The 25,177-nt window shown below is 35.8% G+C and overlaps 1 protein-coding gene across 1 annotated transcript; it reads right to left on the bottom strand.

Moving 5' to 3' along the window:
- Positions 1 to 427: 427 nt before the first annotated feature.
- acsl6 (acyl-CoA synthetase long chain family member 6) lies at positions 428 to 24,585 on the bottom strand. The gene is made up of 21 exons (XM_089016377.1): positions 24,434 to 24,585; positions 19,978 to 20,198; positions 18,528 to 18,642; positions 18,376 to 18,440; positions 17,085 to 17,186; positions 14,260 to 14,359; positions 13,173 to 13,351; positions 12,055 to 12,087; positions 10,863 to 10,914; positions 9,716 to 9,789; positions 9,539 to 9,616; positions 8,296 to 8,430; positions 7,086 to 7,220; positions 5,986 to 6,081; positions 5,811 to 5,883; positions 4,813 to 4,901; positions 3,903 to 4,019; positions 3,696 to 3,839; positions 3,263 to 3,364; positions 2,065 to 2,136; positions 428 to 1,189 (listed from the first exon to the last, which is right to left on the bottom strand). The coding sequence occupies exons 1-21, from the start codon at positions 24,477 to 24,479 to the stop codon at positions 1,049 to 1,051; spliced, it is 2,169 nt and encodes a 722-aa protein (XP_088872503.1). The 5' UTR covers positions 24,480 to 24,585; the 3' UTR covers positions 428 to 1,048.
- Positions 24,586 to 25,177: the final 592 nt, after the last annotated feature.

Genomic DNA, 25,177 nt, shown 5'->3' with positions numbered 1-25,177 from the left:
AAAATATTGATAATTTCGTATACACTATACGTTTATATTTATATAATTGGTTATTTATTTATATTTTTTGTGTATTATCGCAGTATTTAGAGTATTTGTTACAACAATAATAATGCTAATAACGTGTATCATACTACATCACATTTTAATGCTAATACATGTATAGCATTCATTCTCTTACATCTACTACGTATATAATTATAAATTGCTCTAATATTATGCATTTCCATATATATAATTGCTTTTAATTATCACTCATTGATAATACTTGCCCATTCTTCTCTTAAGGTAAAAGAAAAATCCAAATATTTGTGGATGTAATCTTTTAGATGGTATTTGGGTTGAGATTTAGTTTATAATCTACAATAATACGTACCCATTTTAATCAATTTATAAGAAAAGAGAAATAATAGTTTTAAAACCATTCCATAATATTCTTTTATTTCATCAACCTGGTAGCCATCCTGCCCTCAGTCATTGTCATCATTGTTATAATTATAAGGATATGCTTCTGATTCGATTGCAGAGAAAAAAATAAATAAATACGTCCAATTTGTCCGACTACACAGACGCAATTAAAAGAATAAAAGTAATAAAAATCCCATTCAAACCGCTGACTCGAATAGTCAATAAATAAGCATATATCTACTGTCCTCGTGTATGTACACACGTCATTCATTTTTACACTTTGGGACAAGAATCAATCTTGAAAAGTTTCTACATCATTCGTGTGTGATTAAAAATAAAATATAACAAGTGGTTGGTTAATCAAAGGTGAAAGGTCGCTTTGTACTGCCCCGCCAAGTCCTGTTTTGCCCTTGAGGAAAAAAAAAACGGGAAAGAGAATAGTGGTGGGTGTGTGCCTCAAAATGGCCGCCGTTACTGCTAAGGCAGGAGGTACACTAAACTAAAAAATAAAATTAAATAAAAATACAAAATAAAGTCCATGTTTTGGATGTTAAAATGAAACTCAAGGTGGATCTGGATTGCCTGGATGCCTTTTTTTTCTACTTGTTCTGCAATGTTGTTCTTTTGGAGGTCTTCCCCCTCACATGGAAATGGTGCTGTAGAGCTGCTCGATCTTCTCCTTGAAGAACTCCCGCAGTTCGGGCCGCTTGGCTTTCAGCGTGGGAGTCAGTAGGCCGTTCTGGATGGAGAACAACTCGCTGTGGATGTAGATGTTCTTCACCTAGGTTCGAGACAGTTGTGTAGAAAATACATTTGGGAGGCACAACCTATGTCTTAAAGGACAAACGACACCTCCGGACAGGTTGTGTCCATAATTTGTAAAATCACTTCAAATGACTTCTACTGAGCGTATTTTACAAAGATTCCACCACATATAGCTATATTTTACGTTTTACGACTCACGCTGAATATTCAGGAAGTCTTGTTTTTGAGTTGGTGACGAGTCCGTACGTGACGTCACTGAAGGAACACCCCTGACCGAGAAAGCGACACACAATGCATTTTGGGTACTTTATTTGGTCTGAAAACTTCGTGTTGATGGCGAAATTAGAAGGAAAACACATAAATAACGCGATGGTGAATTGTTGTGTGTTGCACCAAGACTACTATTTGATACTAGTTGACAAAAATTCCCAGCAGACAAATTAGCCCATTTCCATGGGAGCTTTGGCGCCATCTTGTGCATTTTCTGGGACGCTACATAAGAGTCCAGACGCCTCAAAATGATACGGAAGGACTTCTTTAATCGATTTATGTTTTCCTCTTCAGAAATATCTGAATCATATTAATAACTGGATGAGTAGGACGAAAGCCTCTTCTCTGAATCTGAAGCCATTGTTTTGATTCTAGACCAAGGGAAGACGTCCTTGTGTGACGTCACGAACAAGGGGTCCTTCTGAAACTCGCCAATTCCGAGGTTATTTTGAAGTAGTTTGGGACACTAACTCATTTCACTCTTTGTTTTGCATTTGACTAAAATCTCAGCCTGTATGCTTTGAGTATTTTAGATGCTATAAAAGGTTTTTCGTGTCAGTTAGGAAAGAAAAAAATGGTGTCGGTTGTCCTTTATAGAAGAATGAAATAATCTTTGTTTACCTGCTCAAAGGAATGCAGAGAGCTGGCCTTGCCCAAACGCACCAGATCCTCAAGGATGGCCTTCTTAAGTTCCTATCAAGACAGGAATTGTCATTTTGCAGGTACTTCAAAATGGCCGCTTTGTCCATTTGTCTACACCACAGGTGTCAAAGTCAAGTCCCGGGGGCCAAATCTGGCCCGCCATATCATTTTATTCGGCCCGCGAAAGTAAATCAAGCATGTGAAATTCCATGATGCTTGCTAAAGTCTGAACCAAAAATTCAAATTCTCATATGTAAACCACAATAACAGTAATTATTTTGAACTTTAAATTTGAAAACTAGTTATTCAACAACCATAATAATAGTAATAATAATTAATTATAGAGCATATATAGAGAAATAGAGCAATATATCATTTAATTTATCTGATATGAATAATATCGATCAGGTAGTGCACAGTAGGAGCTTCCTGGTCTTTTTACATTATGTTGCCCACTTAAGCTATCTAGCTGGCTAACTGGCTAGCGATCTAGCTGGCTAACTGGCTAGCGATCTACCTAGCTATCTAGCTGGGCTATCTATTTGCTATCAATTAGCTAGCTAGTGGGTTATCTAGCTAGCTATATATTTGGTATTTATAAGCTATCTATAAGCTAGCTATTAGTTATCTATTAGCTAGCTAACTTTTTATCTGAGTTATTCAGGGTTGAGTGAACGCGAGCGCAATTAAGTTCGTAAGCCAAGATATCACTGTATTTGCTGTCTATTTAGCTATCTAGCTGACGAGCTAGCTATCTAGCTTGCTATCAATTAGCTATATAACTATCTAGCTAGCTATCTATTAGCGAAGTAGCTAGATTTCTATCTATTTGAGTTACTTCCGGGTTGAGTGAACGCTGGCGCATGTGGCTGCCGCTGCTCACCCACAGTAAAACTGATCCTATGACTGTAAAGTGACCTTGAGTTTTGAAAGGCGCTTATAAATGAAATGTATTATTATTATTATTACTATTATTATCTCTGCAAACATCAACAATGCACAAATTATTATTTACTATTCATAATTTTTTTGTGTGCATCATTTATAAAATATGTGAAGGAGGGGGGGGGGGGGGGTAACATTCTAATGGCTTCCCCAAATTCATAACGGCTCGCGAGAGGAAATCGTAACTGCAACGTGGCCCGTGGTAAAAAAATAAGTATCTTATCGTCCTTACTGTGTTTTTACACAGGTCCTTGAAGGTGCCTAAAATGCCTTTCTTCTTAGCCCAGTTTGGCATGACTTCCGGGTCGGGCACGATAATCCCCACAAGGCAGGACTGCACACAAAGAACCATAAATGTTACGTAAGCAATGTGCTCAAAAAGTATTGGACCGGAACAGTCAATTTGTTTGTTTTCGTTCTATGGTACATTAAAGACATTTTTTTTTAAAGAAAATTATGTTTTATGAGGACATGGGAACGGATTATTCTCATTTTAATGGTTTCCTATGGGAAATTATTTTTTGGGATACACACTTTTTAACCTTACACACTGTGTCTGGGAACCAATTAAGTTCATAAGCCAAGGTATCATTGTATTAGATAAAAATATGGCATTTATCTTTGTATGTCTTCAGGAGAAAACAAAAAAAAACTGCTAAACTGACCTGGAGACTGTCTCCATGCACATAAAGCTGTGCCACGGGTTCACTTCGTATGTAGATGTTTTCTATCTTCTCAGGTGAGATATACTCGCCCTGCGCCAACTTGAAAATGTGCTTCTTCCTGTCCACAATCTTCAACGTGCCATTCTGTAAATACGACGACGGTTAGTTATCAATCGGATAATAAACGACGGCCAAGAGTTGACGTACGGGCAGCCATTTGCCGATGTCGCCGGTGTGGAGCCAACCGTCCGGGTCTAGGGTCTCGGCGGTCCTCTCGGGGTCTTTGAGGTAGCCTTTGAATACGTTTGGTCCTTTCACGCAAACCTGAGGAATGGGAAAACGGAATTTCTTTGGACTTTTGGAGATGTTAAGCTCTTTAAAGATTTTGTAAAGTGTCCTTGAGAGTTTTAAAAGGTGCTTATAAATGAAATGTATTATTATTATTAATAAAACTTTAAATTGACAAAAAAAAACACTGTTAAAAATGTTACAACTTTATTTAAACATTTCTTTAGACAAAACGTCAAAGTGTACACAAACGTCATGTCAACACACACAAAAAAAACACTCATCTTTTCAAAAGTAAACATTAGGTTGAGTTAGGACACAAACTTATACGTATTTATCTTCGGCGTTTATGCAAACCCGTACACATTTTTGCTAAACCTTTATAATAACTGTCAAGTTGTACAATTTAGACGTAATTTGTACAAGAGAGCGTTGATTTTTAAATACGTCCGCCATACATTCAAAATCTGTACGTTTTCCGTCCTTGACTTTTTTTTTGTTTTTGTATTTTGTTAATCCGCGTTTTGATTTTGTGATCGTTACAGTAACGTGACATTGTTCTTTAATTGAACCAGGCCAATTAATTTCTTTTTTTTATCGTTATTTTTGTTTCATTTTACGTACGCTATATAAAACGGAAGATTAGTCACAATTTTGTAAGGGCAGACGCCATTATTTGTATGATTGCCAACCGCCTCGGTTTGATATGTATGCTAGTTTATGCTAGGTGGGTCAAACACTTAAAACACATCGACGACGTTCACCAAAATTTACGACATACACACCAGTTTCGTCGGCGTCAAAATTAACCTTCAATAACGACGCTTACCTCGCCCTCCCCTTTGGCAGCAAAGTAGTTCTTTTCGGGAACATCCGCAAGTTTGATGAGGTTACACGGCAATGGCGCACCGACGTGACCTAAACGTCAAAACAAAAACAACAAAGTGACCATGACAAAATTTGTCTAGTTAAATTACTATTATTTATCATAAGAAAGTACAAAAATGTTTTTGCTGTCTCGCATATATCGCTAAATTACGAACTAAAACGTGTTTAATTATTTGTTATGGGTCATTTCAGTAACTTCCGGGTTGAGTGAACAGGCACGTTTGACCGCCGCTGCTCACCCGCAGAAAAAAAATCCTTATCCTCTGACTTCAAAGTGTTCTTAAGAGTTTTGAAAGGCGCTTATAAATTAAATGTATTTTTATTATTATTATAATAATACACTATATTTTGTTATCATACGGCAACTCTTACCGTAATACCAGTACTGTCCAGCAGAGGGTACTGCCGTACTACTTTTTGTAGCCAAGCCTCCATCGCCCATACAGTGTATGGGCTATACACACATGTTCAAGAATCAATTTTCAGCAACAAAAACTGATAAATGAATACATATTTGCATATCATTTTACACCCGTCTCTTAGTTGTCACCATATTATATATTTAATCATATTTTAATCATCATATTCCACAAGATTTATTGGCAGAAAGGTAAGTGTCTTCCTTGTCCGTGACCAGTCTTGCAGATACATTTGTAAAAATAAATAAATAAATAAATAAATAAATAAATAAATAAATAAAATAAATAAATAAATAACAAATAGATAGATAGATAAATAAATAAAATGTCTTTTGTCACCAGACCGTGTAAAGTAGTCAAACCACTTTTGCCATTATTTAGTGACGCCTGCGATCGACCTCAATCCAGCGCGTGTTTTATCACCTCATCAGTGTCGGCGAGACTCTTTTCTCACACTTTTGCAACCTATTGGACTTCGGCGAAAGATCGTAAGCCGTCGCATAAGCGAGGAGCCGCTCACCTGACGTCCAGTCGCCGGGCGTGGTGAAGGTGCAGCCGGCCGTGCACTCCGTCTGTCCGTACGCCTCATACACCTGCGGGGAGTTGTTTATTTGCTTACCTTCTTTTTACATATGCATGGTGGAAACAATGCAATAAAATGATCGTGGAATAGGTCGGGGGGGGGGGGTAATAACCTGGCATCCTAAAGCTGCCCTGAGGAACCCCAAAACAGCGGGTGATGTGGGAGCTGCTCCTGTTATAATCATCCTCAGTCTTCCACCGAGGCTGGCCTGAAACATGCGCCAATACACGACAATCAAGTTCTGTCAGAGATGAATGTCATTCATCGCCATATTTGTCTTATCTTTGTGCATTGTTGATGTTTGCAGAGATAATACTAGTAATAATAATAATAATACATTTCATTTATAAGCGCCTTTCAAAACTCCCAAGGTCACTTTACTGTCACAGGATAAGTTTTTCTGTGGGTGAGCAGCGGCAGCCACACGCGCCAGCGTTCACTCAACCCACAAGTAACTCAAATAGATAGAAAGCTAGCTAGCGAATAGATAGCTAATCGCCAGCGGATAGATAGCTAATTGCCAGCGAATAGATAGCTAATAGCTGGCAAACAGGTAGCTATTAGCTCGCGAATAGATAGCTATTAGCTAGTGAATAGATAGCTAATAGCTAGCGAACAGATCGCTAATAGCTAGCGAATAGATAGCTAATAGCTAACAAATAGATAGCTATTAGCTAGGCAATAGATAACTAATAGCTAGCGAACAGATAGCTAATAGCTAGTGAATAGATAGCTAATAGGTAGCGAATAGAAAGCTAATAGCTAGCGAACAGATAGCCATTAGCCAAAGAAATAAACGATGAAATAAATAAACAAATAATGATTGATTAAATTAAATAAAAAAGATTAGTTAGGTAGATGGGTGAATAGGTGGATAGCTAGCTAGCTAGCTAACCAGATGGCTACTTGTTGATAGCTAGATACCTGTCGATAGCTAGCAAGCCAGCTAGTTCGCTAATAGATAGCTAGCTAGCTAGATAGCCAGCCAGATAGTTATATAGCGAATTGATAGCTAACTAGATGGCTAGATCATCAGCTAGATAGCTAATAGATAGCTAGCTAGATATAGTCACAGGCATAATTTTCATGAGTCACAATCGTAGTAAGTGAAGAAATACTATTCTTCATTTGTGTCTGCACGAATGCTCGAGAGGAGACATTGTGATTTATATTAGACGTTTTTTGTTGTTGTTTTTTTGGGGGGGGTGTTACCTGAATCTTACTGAAGAAGATTTTGTCCCAGATGCTATCGCTGCGTATGATGCCGCTGCTAACCTCGGCGCCTTTTCTCTTAGCGGCAAAGTTGAGGAGCCAGCGCTTCAACGGGCTGTTGGCCTGGCTGAAAATCTGCAGACCAAAATTATTATTTTTTAAAAAGTATTTTTTTCATAACAATAATAATAATACATTTCATTTATAAGCGGATTTCAAAACTCAAGGTCACTTTTCAGTCACGGGAGAAGTTTTTCTGTAGGTGGGCAGCGGCAGCCACATGCGCCAGCGTTCACTGAAGTCACTCAAATAGCTAGCAAGCTAGCTATCTAGCGAATAGCTAGCTAATAGATAGCAAATAGCTATTAGCCAGCAAATAGATAGCTAATAACTAGCGAATAGATAGCTATTAGATAGCTAATACCTAGCGAATATGTCGCTAATACCTAGCGAATAGATACCTAATACCTAGCGAATAGATAGCTAATACCTAGCGAATAGATAGCTAATACCTCGCAAATAGATAGCTATTAGCTAGCAAATAGATAGCGAGTAGCTAGCGAATAGATAACTAATAGCTAACTAATACCTAGCGAATAGATAGCTAATAGCTAACTAATACCTAGTAAATAGATAGCTCATACATAGCGAATAGATAGCTAATACCTAGCAAATAAATAGCTAATACCTAGCGAATAGGTAGCTAATACCTAACAAATCAATAGCTATTAGCTAGCAAATAGATAGCTAATAGCAAGCGAATAGATAGCTAATAGCTAACTAATACCTAGTGAATAGATAGCTCATACCTAGCGAATAGATAGCTAATACCTAGCAAATAAATAGCTAATACCTAGCGAATAGGTAGGTAATACCTAGCGAATCAATAGCTATTAGCTAGCAAATAGATAGCTAATAGCTAGTTAATACCTACCGAATAGATAGCTAATACCTAGCGAATAGATAGCTAATAGCTAGCTATCTATATAGTTAAAAGATAAGATAGCTATCTAAATAGCGAGATCGACAGCTAGATAACAAGATAGCCAGCTAATAGATTTTCAAGACGTCTTGAATGAGGTCAACTGAAGACGCATAGTTGATAGTTGATTGCCCCCAGTAGATCGCTGATAGCTAGCAAATAGATAGCTAATAGCTAGCGAATAGATAGCGAACACTATATGAAAAGCACAGGAAGACCTGAACGCACCTTGTCGTACATGCGGTTGAGCAGGCGGGGCACTACGGGGAAAATGGTGGGCCGCAGGGTCTTCATATCATCGGGCAGCAAGCGGATGTCGCCCTGGTAGAAGCCGATGCGCCCGCCGTGGCAGTAGACCACCGACTGGAAAACAAACAAACAATCAAACAAAAAGTTTTTTTATTCCTCAAACTTAATTCAGCCAGACATGTGACAAGAGGCAAATTCCACCATGACGTCCCCGATCCACTGCTGAAAAGGATGCTTTGATGCTCTCCTTATTTCCCAAGATGGCGGCGCGTGAACGGCAAATTGGCATTTTCGTGTTTATTATGTTTGTTAAAGTCATTATATCAATCGGATTTTATCCACACTATATTGACATGATTGCTATATTGACATTTGACCAACAGGCGCAAGTGTACTAAAACAGGCAACAACCCCTCTACTACTGTACATAAACTACTACTACTACTACTACTACTACTACTACTAATAATAATAATAATAATAATAATGATAATAATAATAATATGAATATTACTACCACTACGACTAATACGACTACTACTAATACTAATACTACTAATACTACTATTATTACTAATACTAATAATATTAATAGTACTAATACGATTAATACTAAGACTAATACTACTACTACCAATACTACTAATACTAATGCTACTAATAGTACTAATACTACTACTAATAATCCTACTACTACTAATAGTACAACAAGTACTACTACTAGCACTACTAATACTAATACTAATATAACTTCTAATATTACTACTTCTACTACTACTACTAATACTAATACTAAAACTAATATTAATACTAATACTAATACTAATAATACTAATAATACTAATAATACTAATAATACTAATAATACTAATACTGTTACTTCCGGGTTGAGTGAACGCTGGCGCGTGTGGCTGCCGCTGCTCACCCGAAGACAAAAAAATATCCTGTGACTGTAGTGTCCTTGAGAATTTTGAAAGGCGCTTATAAATCAAATGCATTATTATTATTATTATTATTATTATTATTATTATTATTATTATTATTATTATTATTATTATTATTATAAGTGCCTTGCACGCTGGGTCAGAGAAGACAGTAATTGCATCTGCGCTGTATGTCATGCATATTAGCATATTTGACAATACAGCTGACTTTGACTTTGAAATGCCCATATATGGACTTCCTTCTGGAAGTCCAGTTGGTGTAACGGTTGACTCTTTACCTCGATGAGCCTCTCGAACATGTGAGCCAGCGGCAGGAACGAAATGAGGCAATCGTCCTGGTTGGGGAAAATCACTTTCTAAAAAGAGGATGCAAAAAAAAAAAAATATGGGGTGGGCGGGGGTTAAAAAGGTCTTAAGAAGAGTCAAAAGAGCGAAAATAAATGCTGGTGACTCACATCGGTCACTTTGAGGAAGCCGGAGAAGTCAGCCACCACGTTTCCATGGGTGAGCATCACTCCTTTGGGGTTTCCTGAGGGGGATAAAGCGCTGGTCAGACCTCTGGCAATGTTTTTCCCTTTCCACAAGGGGGCAGAATTTGCCTTTTGTACAGCTGCCCCCATTTCAAGCTTAGATAACACCAGACCTTTATAATTTAGGAATTAACTCTTTTTATCCTGATAAAAGAAGATTGTCTAAGGTTTCTTACGCTGCGGTGAATGTTTATGTAGTCCTATAACTCAATATTCTGTGGGTCCTGCAATTTGAGTGAAAATGACAAAAACCCTGGCACTGGAGTGGACAGATTTTTGCACATCATCTGGCAGTGAATGCGTTAATATAATAATAATAATAATAATAATAATAATAATAATAATAATAATAATAATTTAATAATGCTAATACTACTACTATAGCAGTCTAGCTAGCTGGTTGGCTATCTATTAGCTATCTGGCTAGCTATCTAATAGCTATCTATTAGCTGTCTGGCTAGCTATCTAGCTCGCTATCTATTCGCTATCTGGCTGGCTATCTAATAATAATAATAATAATAATAATAATAATAATAATAAATTTCAATTCTAAGCATCTTTCAAAACTCTCAAGGTCACTTTACAGTCACAGGATGAATTTATCTGTGGGTGAGCAGCGGCAGCCACACGCCCCAGTGTTCACTCAACCCGAAAGTAAGTCAAATAGATAGAAAGCTAGCTCGTTAGCTAATAGCTGGCTATATAGCTAATAGATAGCAAATATATAGCCAGCCAGGTAGATAGTTTATAGATAGCAACACGCGCCAGCGTTCACTCAACCCAAAAGTAACTCAAATAGATAGAAAGCTAGCTCGCTAGCTAATCAATAGCTAATAGCTAGCTACATAGCTAATATGTGTATGTCTTTTGCCTATGTGGAGCAAAATAATAATAATAATAATAATAATAATAATAATAATAATAATAATAATAATAATAATAATAATAATAATAATAATAAAATGAATAAAAATGCATTACAGCTTCACATTTCTGCTGGAATTTTTCTAATTATTATTTGGATTATTTCCACGTGACAGTTTGTGGATGGATTGCGGTGGTTGTGGATCACCTGTGGTTCCGCTGGTGAAGCACACGATAGAAAGGTCCTGCGGTGAGGGTGGCTATGCAGTGGGGGGAAAAAAAAGATGACATCATTTCATAACCATGATTTCATAATTGCCATAGTATTATAATATTAAAAAATGAGACACATGCGTATTAACTCATTCACTGCCATTCACAAATTTATTCAGGAATTGAAAATATGACAGAGTGCCATTCACGAATTTGTTCGGGTTTTATTTTTTCATGCTTGGGTGCCGATAAAACACTGGTCTTGGCCTCTCGCATTGTTTTTCTTTTCTTTTCCACAAAGGGGAAGCATATCCCCTTTTTTCCAGGTTAGCACTTTGTTACAGCTTCAGCTGTTGCTAAAGCGATATATAAATCAATATGTACTATATATTGCATTGTATTTTGGACAGCCACCCTCATTTCAAGTTCAGATAACTCCAGACCCATATAACTTAGGAATTAACTTTTTTTCTGATGAAAGAAGACAGTCTAAGGTTTCTAACGCTGTATTGAATGTTTATGTAGTCCTAAAACGTAATATTCTGTGGGTCCTGGAATCCGAATGACAATGACAAAAACCCTGGCACTGGATTGGACACATGTATGGCAGTGAATGAGCTAATACACAAGTTGGTGGGGTGAATGAAAGTTTTGCCAATATTTAGACCAAAAGTAAAATAAAATAATGTGAATAAAATAAACATTTCATTAAATTAAATGAGAACAGATGTGCAGAAAAATCAAATCAGTCAAAAATGAATTAAAATAAATGATCTTTTTTTTTTAAATAAACAAAAATATGCTATAAAAATAAAAATCAGAGAAAAATGAAATAAAATAAATAATCATAAAAAAATAAAAAAATGCTATCAAATCTTAATTGTCGTGCATGAAATGTAAAAAAAAGAAGTAAAATAGATATGGTGAATATAAATAAATATTAAAAAAATAAACACATAAACAGACATAAACAAACACAAATAAATAAATAAACAACCACATAAACAAATAGACAAACAAGTAAACAACCACATAAACAAATAATACACAAATAAACAAGAAAGAAAGAAAGAAAGAAAGAAAGAAAGAAAGAAAGAAAGACAAAAACCTGTAGTCCTTTTGTATTGGAACTCATTAGAAACATCATTGGTTGTCGAGTTGAAACGCATCCAAGTATTCATACTTACGAAAGGTTTTCGATGGTGATCTCTGCCCAGCGCCTTCGGGACAGACAAGCGAAAAAAAAAAATGTTTTAAAAACATATTTCTTATTGTTATTGCATTTTGTCTGAGCCCTAAACCAGTTTGTTGTGTTGAAATAACGATGATGTCGCAATCGCAATGGCACAACAAAAATGCTACAATGTAGCATCTGATTATTTAACATTTAATTATTTAACAAATAGCTAATAGATAGCCAGCTGGACAGTTAGCTAACTAGCTAGATAACCATATAGCTAATAAATAGCCAGCTACATAGCTAGCTAGCTAGACAGACAGCCAATAGATAGCAAATAGATAGCCAGCTAGACAGTTAGCTAACTAGCTAGATAGCCATATAGCTAATAAATAGCCAGCTACATAGCTAGCTAGCTAGACAGACAGCCAATAGATAGCAAATAGATAGCCAGCTAGACAGTTAGCTAACTAGCTAGATAGCCATATAGCTAATAAATAGCCAGCAACATAGCTACATGTGCTTATACATGTTGTTATACACATTGGCCACAAGGCATTCTGTATTCAAATGTTAAATTTCAAATGGTCTTAAATGTTATAAAAGTAATATAGATGCAAGTTACAAAAAAAAAAATTTCTGTGGGTGAGCAGCGGCAGCCACACGTGCCAGTGTTCACTCAACCCGGATGTAACTCAAATAGATAGAAAGCTAGCTAGCTAAGAGACAGCTAATAATACTAATACTAATGCTCATACTAATACAAATACTAATGCTCATACTAATACTAATACTAATACTAATGCTAATACTAATACTAATACTAATACTAATACTAATACTAATACTAATACTAATACTAATGCTACTAATAATACATTTCATTTACAATCGCTCTTCATAACTCTCAAGGTCACTTCACAGTCACAGGACAAGTTAAATAGCTAACTAGATAGCTAGCCAATAGATAGCTAGCGTAGATGTTGCTAGCGTTCTTTTTTTAGGTAGAAAATTTTACGCGTTATACTCGAATAAATACGGTATCGAGAGGGCTAGCAAAATGGCGGAGGCATATTGATATCATCTCACATCCACTTAATCACTATTTAATCTGACAAGCGTTGCTACCTCCACTTCCTCCAAAGCTTGCACGTGGACGCCGCAGCCGTGTCCGCGTCCCACCACGGCGGCGTCCAAGGCGTCCATCAGGATGATACGGCGCAGGCCCGGCGTCTCGGCGCGCTCCACGTTAGCTAGCAGCACTTGCGCCTTATCCACCTTGTCGCAGATAACCGTCGAGATGTCAGCTGCGGGGGACACAAATCACACATCGATGTGCCACTCAGATATTTTAACCCTTGACTGTCAAGTGTTTTGAAAGGTGTTTATAAATAAAATGTATTATTATTATTATTAGTAGTAGTAGTAGTAGTAGTAGTAGTAGTAGTAGTAGTAGTAGCAGAATTGGAATTATTATTGTTATACTTACTTGTATTACTCGCATTATTATTATTATTATTATTATTATTATTATTATTAGTAGTAGTAGTAGTAGTAGTAGTAGTAGTAGTAGTAGTAGTAGTAGTAGTAATAGTCGTAGTAGTAGTAGCAGTATGATTAGCATTATGATTATGATTATGATTATGAGTATGAGTATGAGTATAAGTACGGGTAGTGGTGGTAGTAGTAGTAGTAGTACTAGTACTACTAGTAGTAGTAGTAGTACTCACTGCACTGCATTCACAAATTTATTCGGGAATTGAAAATTAGATGTAGAACGCCATTCACGAATTTGTTTAGTTTGTTTTCATGCTTGAGTGCCGATAAAGCGCTGGTCATGGCCTCTGGCAATGTTTTTTTTTTCCCTTTCCACAAGGGCATTACATTTCCGTTTTTTTCCATGTTAGCGCTTTGTTCCAGCTTCGGCGGTTGTTAAAGCGCAATATGCGCAATATGTATGTATTGTATTGCATTGCATTTTGGACAGCCTCCCCCATTTCAAGCTCATATAACTTCAGACCCATTTAGGAAATAACTCTTTTATACCTCAGAAAATTGCCACCGGCGCTTCCCAGATTTGGAATTGTTTTTGTCAGGAAGTCGTAACGTGCACTCGGTTTGCTCCTGATATATCGCTATCGATGTTGATATTGATATTGATATTGATACCTATGTCTATATCGATATCTATATCCATGTCTATATCGTATCTTACCCGTGTTAATGATGAAGCGTATGGCGTCCGGACCCAGCGTGTCGTAGAGGGGCACCACTACCATGGAGTACGTGTAGCATGCAAGCTCGGAGATGATCCACTACAACAACAAAAAAAGCAGTGAAATACAATGTCATTTATTTTTGGGACAAGCGACATTATACCAAAACCAATTTGTCGACATTATTTAATGAACAATAGGCTAACCCATGTATTAGCTAACATTTATTTATCTATTTATTTATTATATTTTTATTTATTTATTATCTATTTATCTATCTATTTATCTATTTATTTATCTACGTATTTACTGTATTAATTTATTTTTCTTTTATTTATCTATATATTTAGTTATATTTTATTCATTTATTTGTTAATTCTTTTATTTTTCTATTTATTTATTTTTATTTATTGTATTGTCAGATAAATAAAAATGTATTATTATTGTATTTTATTGTATTCATTTATTTGTAAATTCCTTTATTTATCTATTTATGTAGTATTATTTAGTTAATTTTATTTTATTTATTTGTTAATTGTTTTAATTTTCTATTTATTTAGTTATAATTACTGTACTGTATTTTATTTTATTTTATTCATTTATTTGTTAATATCTTATTTATCTATTTATGTAATATTATTTAGTTATATATTTTTATTTTATATTATTTTACAGGTATTTGTTAATTATTTTATTTTTCCATTTATTTATTTAGTTATATTTATTGTATTGTATTTAATTTTATTGTATTCATTTATTTGTTAATTCTTTTTTTATCTATTTATTTATCTACGTATTTACTGTATTAATCTATTTTTCTTTTATTTATCTATATATTAAGTTATATTTTATTTTATTCATTTATTTGTTAATTATTTTATTTTTCTATTTATTTATTTCTATTTATTGTATTGTATTTTATTGTATTCGTTTATTTGTAAATTCCTTTATTTATCTATTTATGTAGTACTATTTAGTTATATTTTATTTTATTTATTTATTTGTTAATTGTTTTTATTTTCTATTTATCTAGTTATAATTACTGTACTGTATTTTATTTTATTTTATTCATTTATTTGTTAATATCTTATTTATCTATTTATGTAATATTATTTAGTTATATATTTTTATTTTATATTATTTTACAGGTATTTGTTAATTATTTTATTTTTCCATTTATTTATTTAGTTATATTTATTGTATTGTATTTAATTTTATTGTATTCATTTATTTGTTAATTCTTTTTTTATCTATTTATTTATCTACATATTTACTGTATTAATCTATTTTTCTTTTATTTATCTATATATTAAGTTATATTTTATTTTATTCATTTATTTGTTAATGCTTTTATTTTTCTATTTATTTATTTCTATTTATTGTATTGTATTTTATTGTATTCGTTTATTTGTAAATTCCTTTATTTATCTATTTATGTAGTACTATTTAGTTATATTTTATTTATTTATTTATTTATTTATTAATTGTTTTTATTTTCTATTTATTTAGTTATAATTACTGTACTGTATTTTATTTCATTCGTTTATTTGTTAATACCTTATTTATCTATTTATGTAATATTATTTAGTTATATTTTATTTGTTTTATTTTATATTATTTTACAGGTATTGGTTAATTATTTTATTTTTCCATTTATTTAGTTATATTTATTGTATTGTATTTAATTTTATTGTATTCATTTATTTGTTAATTCTTTTATTTTTCTATTTATTTATTTCTATTTATTGTATTGTATTTTATTGTATTCGTTTATTTGTAAATTCCTTTATTTATCTATTTATGAAAAGCCGAAAGGAAAAGAAGATTCATTTATTTGTTAATTCTTTTATTTTTATATTTATCTATGTATCATTTTATCTATTTATCTATTTAGTTGTTTATTTTTATGAACATCCTGATTATCATCTCTCGGAGGGAAATCAAGCTAACACGCCAACTTGCTAACAAGGCATTGTTTACACGATCTTACATTTGTTGCTGAGCATAGTTAAGTGTACTTGAGAGTTTTGAAAGGTACTTATAAATGAAATATATTATCATTATGATGATTATACCTTTAACAAAGAGGTTGCTAAGTGCTTCCATTTGTTTTCAGGATCTATTAGTGGTCAAACTTGCCTGATCACAATCAAGTTTAACACAAAAAAAAAAAAACAACAACAATGTTCCTCATGCTGTTCGTCGTGATGCTTACCCGACCGAACCAGTCAAACGTGAATAATGACAAGTGTGACAAATCCAAGAATTTGTTTACATGATCTCATTTCAATAAAACGTCGCAGATAACAATAGTGCGACAAATGACAGCATCAGCGTGAAGTAGGCTATCATCGCTAAGTGTTTCATTTGTTGACAAATGCGCAATTGATATCAAAAATTCACTGATAAAGTCTTAAAAAAAGTCATTTATGCCACCATTTTATGTATCTATGGACTTTTTTTGTGTGTTTATTACTTTTAGTTTATTGACAAATTGCCAGTAAAGCTATTCGGTTGTGTTCATAAACCGCAATGTCGGTAACGTGTTTTAAGGGTTTCATTGCTGAGTGGAGAAAGGGGAGATTACCACACGCGCCAGCCTTCACTCAACGCGGAAGTAACTTAAATAGATAGAAAGCTAGCGAGCTAACTAATAGATAGCTATTAGATAGCTACATAGATAGCTAATAGATAGCTGCTCACCCACAGAAAAACTTGTCATGTGGCTGTAAAGAGTTTTGAAAGGCGCTTAGAAATGAAATGTATTATTATTATTATTATTATTATTATTATTATTATTATTATTATTATTATTATTATTGACCTCGGGCCGGTTCTGAGCAAAGACTCCAATGAACTGGTCCGGACTAGCCTTGCAGCCCTGGTGTAGCAGGCCCGATCCTAGATGTTCGGCTCGAGACGTAACCTGCGGTAGAGGAAAAACAACAACACAATGACAAGACGGCGTTTTTTTTTTTTTTTTTTTTTGTCAGATGACACACCCAGACACACTTTTTGTAATGATGCAACGAGCTCTAACTGGAATTCACGTGACTTATGTTAGGGAAACCTCAAGTGCAACGAGACTGAGAGTATTTTTGTTTTTTTGTTTGTGTGACATGGCGGCTAAAAAAAATGGCGACCAGCGGAAATTTCAGCTTTAGAACCAAAATATCTGTCTAAAATGTATTATTATTATTATTATTATTAGTAGTAGTAGTAGTAGTAGTAGTAGTAGTAGTAGTAGTAGTAGTAGTAGTAGTAGTATAAATTGAAGTAGTAGTAGTAGTAGTAGAATTACAAGTAGCAGTAGTATTAGAAGTAGTAGTAGTAGAATTAGAAGCAGTAGTAGTAGTAGTAGTAGTAGTAGTAGAAATAGAAGCAGTAGCAGTAGTAGAATTAGAAGTAATAGTAGTAGTATTAAAAGCAGTAGCAGTAGTAGTATTAGAAGTAGTAGTAGTATTAGTATTAGAAGTAGTAGTAGTAGTAGAATTAGAAGTAGTAGTAGTAGTAGAATTGGAAGTAGTAGTAGTAGTAGTAGTAGAATTAGAAGTAGTAGTAGTAGTAGAATTTGAAGTAGTAGTAGTAGTAGGATTACAAGTAGTAGTATTAGAAGTCGTAGTAGTAGTAGAATTAGAAGCAGTAGTAGTAGTAGTAGTAGTAGTAGTAGAAGTAGTAGTAGAATTGGAAGTAGTAGAAGTAGTAGTAGAATTAGAAGTAGTAGTAGCAGTAGTAGAAGTAGAAGTAGTAGTAGTAGCAGCAGTAGCAGTAGCAGCGGTAGTAGCGGTAGCAGCGGTAGTAGCAACAGTAGCGGTAGTAGCGGCAGTAGCGGTAGTAGTAGTAGGATTAGTAGTAGTAGTAGTAGTAGTAGTAGTAGTAGTAGTAGTATTCACTGCCATTCACAAATTTATCCAGGAATTGAAAATATGAAGTAGGAACGCCATTCCCGAATTTTTTAATTTTTTTTTTCATGCTTGAGTGCCGATAAAGCGCTGGCCATGGCCTCTGGCAATGTTTTTTTTCCCCTGTTGTTTGTGTGACATGGCTGGTAAAAAAAAAATGGCGACCACTGGAAATTTCAGCTTTAGAACCAAAATGTCTGACTTTCTTTTCACCTCTTTGTAGGACATCCATTTATAAGGCTGGTTGGGGAGTCGCGATCCCAGGCAAGGCCCGTCACCTACGAAGAAGGAGATGACAGGCATCACCATGGCAACCACTCCAAGGTTATACAACGTTTTGACTGAGCAACGCCGTCATTGCATACCTGAAATATGGAGACCTCGCTGGAAGACCTCGTACATTGTCCTCGCGTCGTCGTGGTAGTGACTGAGGAGCTCGGAACCGTCACCCATCATGGACCTGCGACCGCCATCTTCACGCTTCATTCAAACACACGGCGAAAGGCAGCTTGTGTAAATGCATAACACATCAAATCTGACATGTAAATTAACTCATTCGCTACCATTCCTGAATTTATTCGCGCGGGGGGGTGCCGATATAGCGCTTGTCAGACCTCTGGTGATATTTTTTTCACTTCCCACCAGGGGGCAGCATTTGCCTTTTTTGCATGTTAGCGCTTTGTTAGATTCTCAGCTGTTGTTAAAGCACTCTATTGTTGGTGTTAGCTAACTACAGGTATCTAACCATCAACAGGTAGCTATCTAGCGGTATCTAGTTATCTACTATCTACAAGTAGCCTGGCTAGCGAGTTAGCTATCCACCTAATCACCCATCTACCTAACTAATCATTTAATCAATCATATTTGTTTATTTAGTGAATCGTTTATTTCTTCAGATAATAACTCTGTTCGCTAGCTATTAGCAATCTGTTCGCTAGCCATTAGCGATCTGTTCGCTAGCTATTAGCTATGTATTCTACCGGAAACGAATTCCTTGTGTGTTCTGCATACTTGGCAATAAAGATGATTCTGATTCGCTAGCATATAGCTATCTATTTGCTATCTATTTGCAAGCTCTTAGCTATCTATTCTCTAGCTATTAGCTAGCAGTTTGCTAGCTAATAGCTATCTATTCACTAGCTAATAGGTATCTGTTCGCTAGCTATTAGCTATCTATTTGCTAGCTTTTATTGATCTGTTCGCTAGCTAATAGCTATCTATTCGATGGCGATTAGCTATCTATTCACTAGCTAGCTTGCTATCTAAATGAGTTATTTCCAGGTTGAGTCAACGCTGGCGCGTGGGGCTGCCGCTGCTCACCCACAGAAAGAAATTTATCCTGTGACTGTAAAGTGACCTTGAGAGTTTTGACAGGCGCTTAAAAATGAAATGTATTATTATTATTATTATTATTAAATAAATCGATATATACATATATTATATGGGTCAAAGAGGACAGTAATTTCATCTGTGCTGTATGTCATGCATATTAGCATATTTGACAATAAAGCGGACTTTGACTTTGAAACTTTGTATTTTGTACATCTGCCCCCATTTCAAGCTCAGATAACTCCAGATCCATATGACTTAGGAATTAACTCTTTTTTATGATGAAAGAAGAGTGAGTAAAGTTTCTAATGCTGTATTGAATGTTAATGTAGTCCTTAAACTCAATATCCTGTGGGGCCTTGAATTCGAGTGACAATGTCAAAATGACGATTTGAGTGACAACGAATGAGTTAAATATCCTCCCCAGGTTCATTCCAGATCTGTAATTACTTTCAACCATAATTCTTCTTCGTGCTGGTGTCTTACCGGAACCTCCTCGGACTGGTGCATGAGGCTGCATGGTGGTTTAATGGGGCGGGGCCTGGTAGCCAGCCAATAGGCCAGCACGGCGGTGAGGGCGCCGATGCCCACCAGAGTGGAGGTGGGCAGCGAGGTGAAGAAATGGCCCAGCTCGCCCATGTGTGGCACCTTCAGGCTGCTTAGCATCTCCTGGGCCTGCATCTTCTCCATCAGAGTCGAACTCAGCTCTGTGGGGCGATAAGTAAATCCTCAGTGGCACCGCGCAGCACCGTGTTGCGTTCACTGTCATAACAAAACTGTGGGAAATGACGTTAAGTTGTCTTATTTTTACTGTTAGATAAAAAAACTATACTGCAAATTTATTAGCTATCTATTAGCTAGCTAGCTTTCGATCTATTTGAGTTACTTCTGGGTTGAGTGAATGCTGGCGCGTGTGGCTGCCGCTGCTCACCCACAGAAAAACTGATCCTGTGACTGTGAAGTGACCTTGAGAGTTTTGAAAGGCGCTTATAAATGAAATATATTATTATTATTATTATTATTATTATTATTATTATTATTGTTTGGTACGCACCAAAAACAGGATAGGTTTTTCTGTGGGTGAGCAGAGGCAGCCACACACACACACACACACACACACACACACACACACACACACACACACACACACACACACACACACACACACACACACACACACACACACACACACACACACACGAGTTACTTCCGGGTTGAGTGAACACTCAAATCGGAAGTAACTCAAATAGATCGAAAGCTAGCTAGCTAGCTAATAGATAGCTCATAATAATGATAATAATACATTTCATTTCTAAGCACCTTTCAAAACTCTCAAGGTCACCTTACAGTCACAGGATAAGTCTTTCTGTGGGTGTGCAGCGGCAGCCACACGCACCAGCGTTCACTCAACCCGTAAGTAATTCAAATAGATAGTAAGTTAGCTAATAGCTAATAGCTAGCCAGCTAGATAGCTCGCCAGATAGCTCACTAATAGGTAGCTATATAGCTAATAGATAGCAAATAGATTTTACTCGGTCGCGCTGTGTTGCGTTCGGCGTCCAAGGAAGCAGAATGTGTGCAGCGTTGCATTAGCGTTTAACGCTACGACATCATGTTGCGTTTAATGCCTCTCTAGCAGCATCATGTTGCATTAATGGTCCAACAAAAGACTGCATCGTGGCTAGTGGAGGTTTACTCAGCTGTTATGCGTGTCAGATATCAAACTGTCAGATATCAAACTAAGGTGACCTGGAGTCACTCCACTAGCTTCCTGCGGGGAGACAACGAGGTTGCGGAGTTCTTGATCATAGCCCGCTAGGTTTGTTGCTACAGCTGGCGCCATGGTACCAACACAACTTTGGTATTCTTTTGGAAATATTTTAAATAGTTCCTAGTGAAGAGGTGAAAAGGACGTTTTTGAGCAGCACTCGGGGTGACGAGGTAGCCATTAAACTGTTCTTTATTGACTAAAAAAAAAATATTAAAAATGCGGCACAGGGGCCAAATGCGGCCCGTGGTCAGTTTTCATTCGGCCCGCAGCCTCCCGTCATAAAATCAATAACGTCCGATACGCATGTAGAATGAATACATTGGGCACTAGCGCTATTATGTGGCTAACCAACCAATTTTAATGAGCAGGCTAACTAGTAAGCTATCAGACAAATTGCTAGGCTACCGTAGGTCATATGTAATGTTGTTAAAATCCAAATGTATTAGCTATCTATTAGCTAGCTAGCTAGCTTTCTATTTATTTGACTTATTCCCGGTTGAGTGAATACTGGCGCTGCTCACCCACAGAAAAACATGCAGTCTACACTGCAAGGTTAAAATATCAGATATCAATAAAGTTGAAACGAGTCCAAATTTCACTGTGTTTTCTATCAAATTTCTCAATCTCTCTCTGTCGTCTGCCTATCTATTTTTATGCGCAGCTTTGTGTTTCTGTAACCCCTCCCCCCTCCACTACGGATCTTGACCAATCACGTGCGGCTTTAACCGAAGACTGGATGCGTGGAATAGAGGGGAAAAAAGTTGGCTGCCATTTTCCAGCTCGTTAGCAAATGACACATAACTCATTGTGGCGCTCTGTGTGTTTCCCGAAAAATAGTTTGTACGGCAAGATTATATTCTCGCAAATTTAACGTTCGTAAGGCGAAGCGTTCGTAAACTGAGGTATCACTGTATTGGACTTCCTGTTAGTCAAGGTCCCGGAAGCACAACAGGCCTTGGTCCCGAAAGGTCCGCCCCATCAGGCCATCGAAAGGCAAGTTACCAGCGATTAGCATCCAGCTTGAGAATGTCAAAGCCAATTAGAGCTGAGACGGATGGATGCTTCTAACCTAGATCTATCTCTATTGTGAACAGATGTAAGGCTTTAAGAATCACAGTGTGACATCATCGATAGCGGACGCGTCATTTCCTGTAATCGCCACGTGCCTGTGGTCTCAAAGGTCACGTCCTTCTCCATTGCGCTGCCGTGGTGTGCAGTTAATGCAGTCAAGCTACTGCAGTCAAAAAAAAAAAAAAGATTTTTTTTTCACCCCTAAAAATTTCTTTTTATGTTAAAAAAACTCTCATTTTATCTCATGTATTTTTTCTGAAGAAATACAAATTTACTGAATGAAGTATATTTTAATTCTTAAAAACACATTCTCAAAATTGTATTTACTATATTTTTTAGGATATACATATATCTATATGTTCACTATATTTATTTATTCATTTATTATTATTTAATGGCAGATTTGATTATATTTAGTATATTTTTACTGTTTTTTTAATTATTTATTCTTTTATTTTATATATTTATTATATTTACTATTTTTTTTTTACTATATATATTTTTATTATTTATTCTTGGATTTTATCTTATTTTTATATTTTGTATATTTTGTCTATATTTATATATTTTTATATTTAATATATTTTTATGATATATACATCTATACATATTTTTGGGCTATATTTACTATATTTTTTGCTATATACATATATATTCTTTTGTGATTATTTATTCTTTTATTGTATTATTTTTTATAATTTCTATTTTAATATATTTATTTATTATGTATTCTTTTATGTTAGATTTTATTATATTTTCTATATTTGTACTATATTTATTTCTTATTACTTTTTATTTATTCTTTTATGTGAGATTTTATTATATACTATTTTTTATTATATATTTTATTATTATTATAGATAGATAGCGAGTAGATAGATAGTGAATAGTTAGATAGCATACTAGATAGCTTTACAGCTACTAGATAGCTATCTCGCCAGCAAGATAGCTAACAGATAGCAAATAAATAAACATAGCAAATAAATAAACATAGCAAATAAATAATAATAATAATAATCCACTGATTTTATGTCCATTAAACCAAACATGTTGGTCCCATGGTTTTGATATTTTCAAAGCCGCCATATTGTGTAACATGATTTGTTATTTTTTTTTTTTTTTTTTTTTTGTTGTTATGACTTCAAGATGGCGCCGCAAGGGCGGCTCCCTTTACAGCAGCTCCTGTATTTTGTTTTTTCTACTTCTTCCTTTCCTTTCCTCTTACTTTCATCACTTTACTGCTGTGAAATGTAAATTTCTCCACTGCGAGACTAATAGAGGCTAATCCAATCCAATTTAAAACTAGAATAGAAACAAGCAATAATTTTAAAACGATGCAAAATTATTTTTGACAATTTTTTATATGATATAAATTAGTTGTGCGTTTTTTGGGTGGATGTGGGGGAGACAACATTATCAAACAATAAATAAACAATCTAAAAATTGAATACAAAAAATACAAGAAAGCATTTAAACATATGATAGTTTCTAATTTCTTTCTAATTTTTTGGGAAGCGATCCAAAAGGTCCCAAGTGTAACACGGGTCCCCACTAAAGCCCCCACCCCCTTTTTTTTCACTCTCTCTCCTCCACAGTCCCCCCTCCCCTTATTTTTCCAGCACCACCTCTCGCGTGGACAGCTCCACTACTGTCGTCCAATCAGCTTGCACCTTCACGTCATAATCAACCCCCCCCCTGTCACCCTCCATCTCGGTTTGACATGGCGGCCGACATTACACCAAGTCGAATAACCCCACGAGTGCAATTTTCACACGCACGCACGCACGTTGCATCCATCCGTTTTTTTAAAGCGTACAAAAATAAACACGACCAGCCTTTTATGACGTATGGTGCAATGCTACTAGCATCTCAGTTAGCTTAGCATCTCACCATAAATCCATCCTATATCACTGTGGTGCTTTTAATTGAAAATATAGGAACAATCCATGAATTAAATGCGACGTAAATGGAATTAAAGACGGACGCGGACGACCTCGTGCGTCATCATTGACCCCTCCCCTAAACAAAATCATGAAGGTGAACCTGCTGAGGAGGACAAATTCTGCTGATTCGAAAAAGAATGGTGATGATAAGACTTACCCAAAAGGATCCACAGCAAGCCGGACACCAGCACGAAGGCGAGCATTTCTGTCTCATGTGGACCCAAGGTTGGGGGGTTTGGGGTGGGGTGGGGGGGTCCCGGGTTCGGCGGCCGTGGACTGAAGTGGATGCTGGATTGCTTGCCGCAAAGAGACACCGGCACTGTGGAGATTAGGGAGGGGGTTGGGGGCGTGGTATATGTGGGGGGGGGGGGTGAAGGCAGAGAAATACGGCTTGATATCAAATAATTCATCAGTGAAATCGACGTGTTATAGCAAATACGGAGAATAAGCATCATTTAATGTTTGGAAGCGTTTATTTTGAGTAATAAAAAAAAAAAGGCTGTGAGGGGGTGCCGGGGGGATGGTACGTCACTGAGATGGGGCAACGTTGCGTCACGGTCAGTAAGCCACGCCCACTGAACTGAAGTAACCTTGCCAGGTGGGCTGACGGATGGATGTGGGGGGGGGGGACAGGAAGTCAATGAGAAAAATGAGTCTTGAAAATTTGTACATGACAAATTATTATGACAATAAATATTGGGTGAAAATACATGTTTGTGGAAATAAACTAATATTAAATGAAAACGATTGTGGGACTTAATACATGTATACTGAATATATAGTCGCTCGTCTATATGGGGGGCAGTGGAAAATGAATGGATGGATAGCTCGTTTATTGAAAAATTATCTTTCATTTTGTAAAATTAATCCTAATCTTTTTTTTTTAATATATATTTTCTGT

Source organism: Hippocampus bargibanti, linkage group LG16 (assembly GCF_051943395.1).
Source record: "Hippocampus bargibanti isolate YZ-2025 linkage group LG16, ASM5194339v1, whole genome shotgun sequence".
NCBI lineage: Eukaryota > Metazoa > Chordata > Actinopteri > Syngnathiformes > Syngnathidae > Hippocampus > Hippocampus bargibanti.
This window is presented reverse-complemented; position numbering and strand designations above follow the sequence as displayed.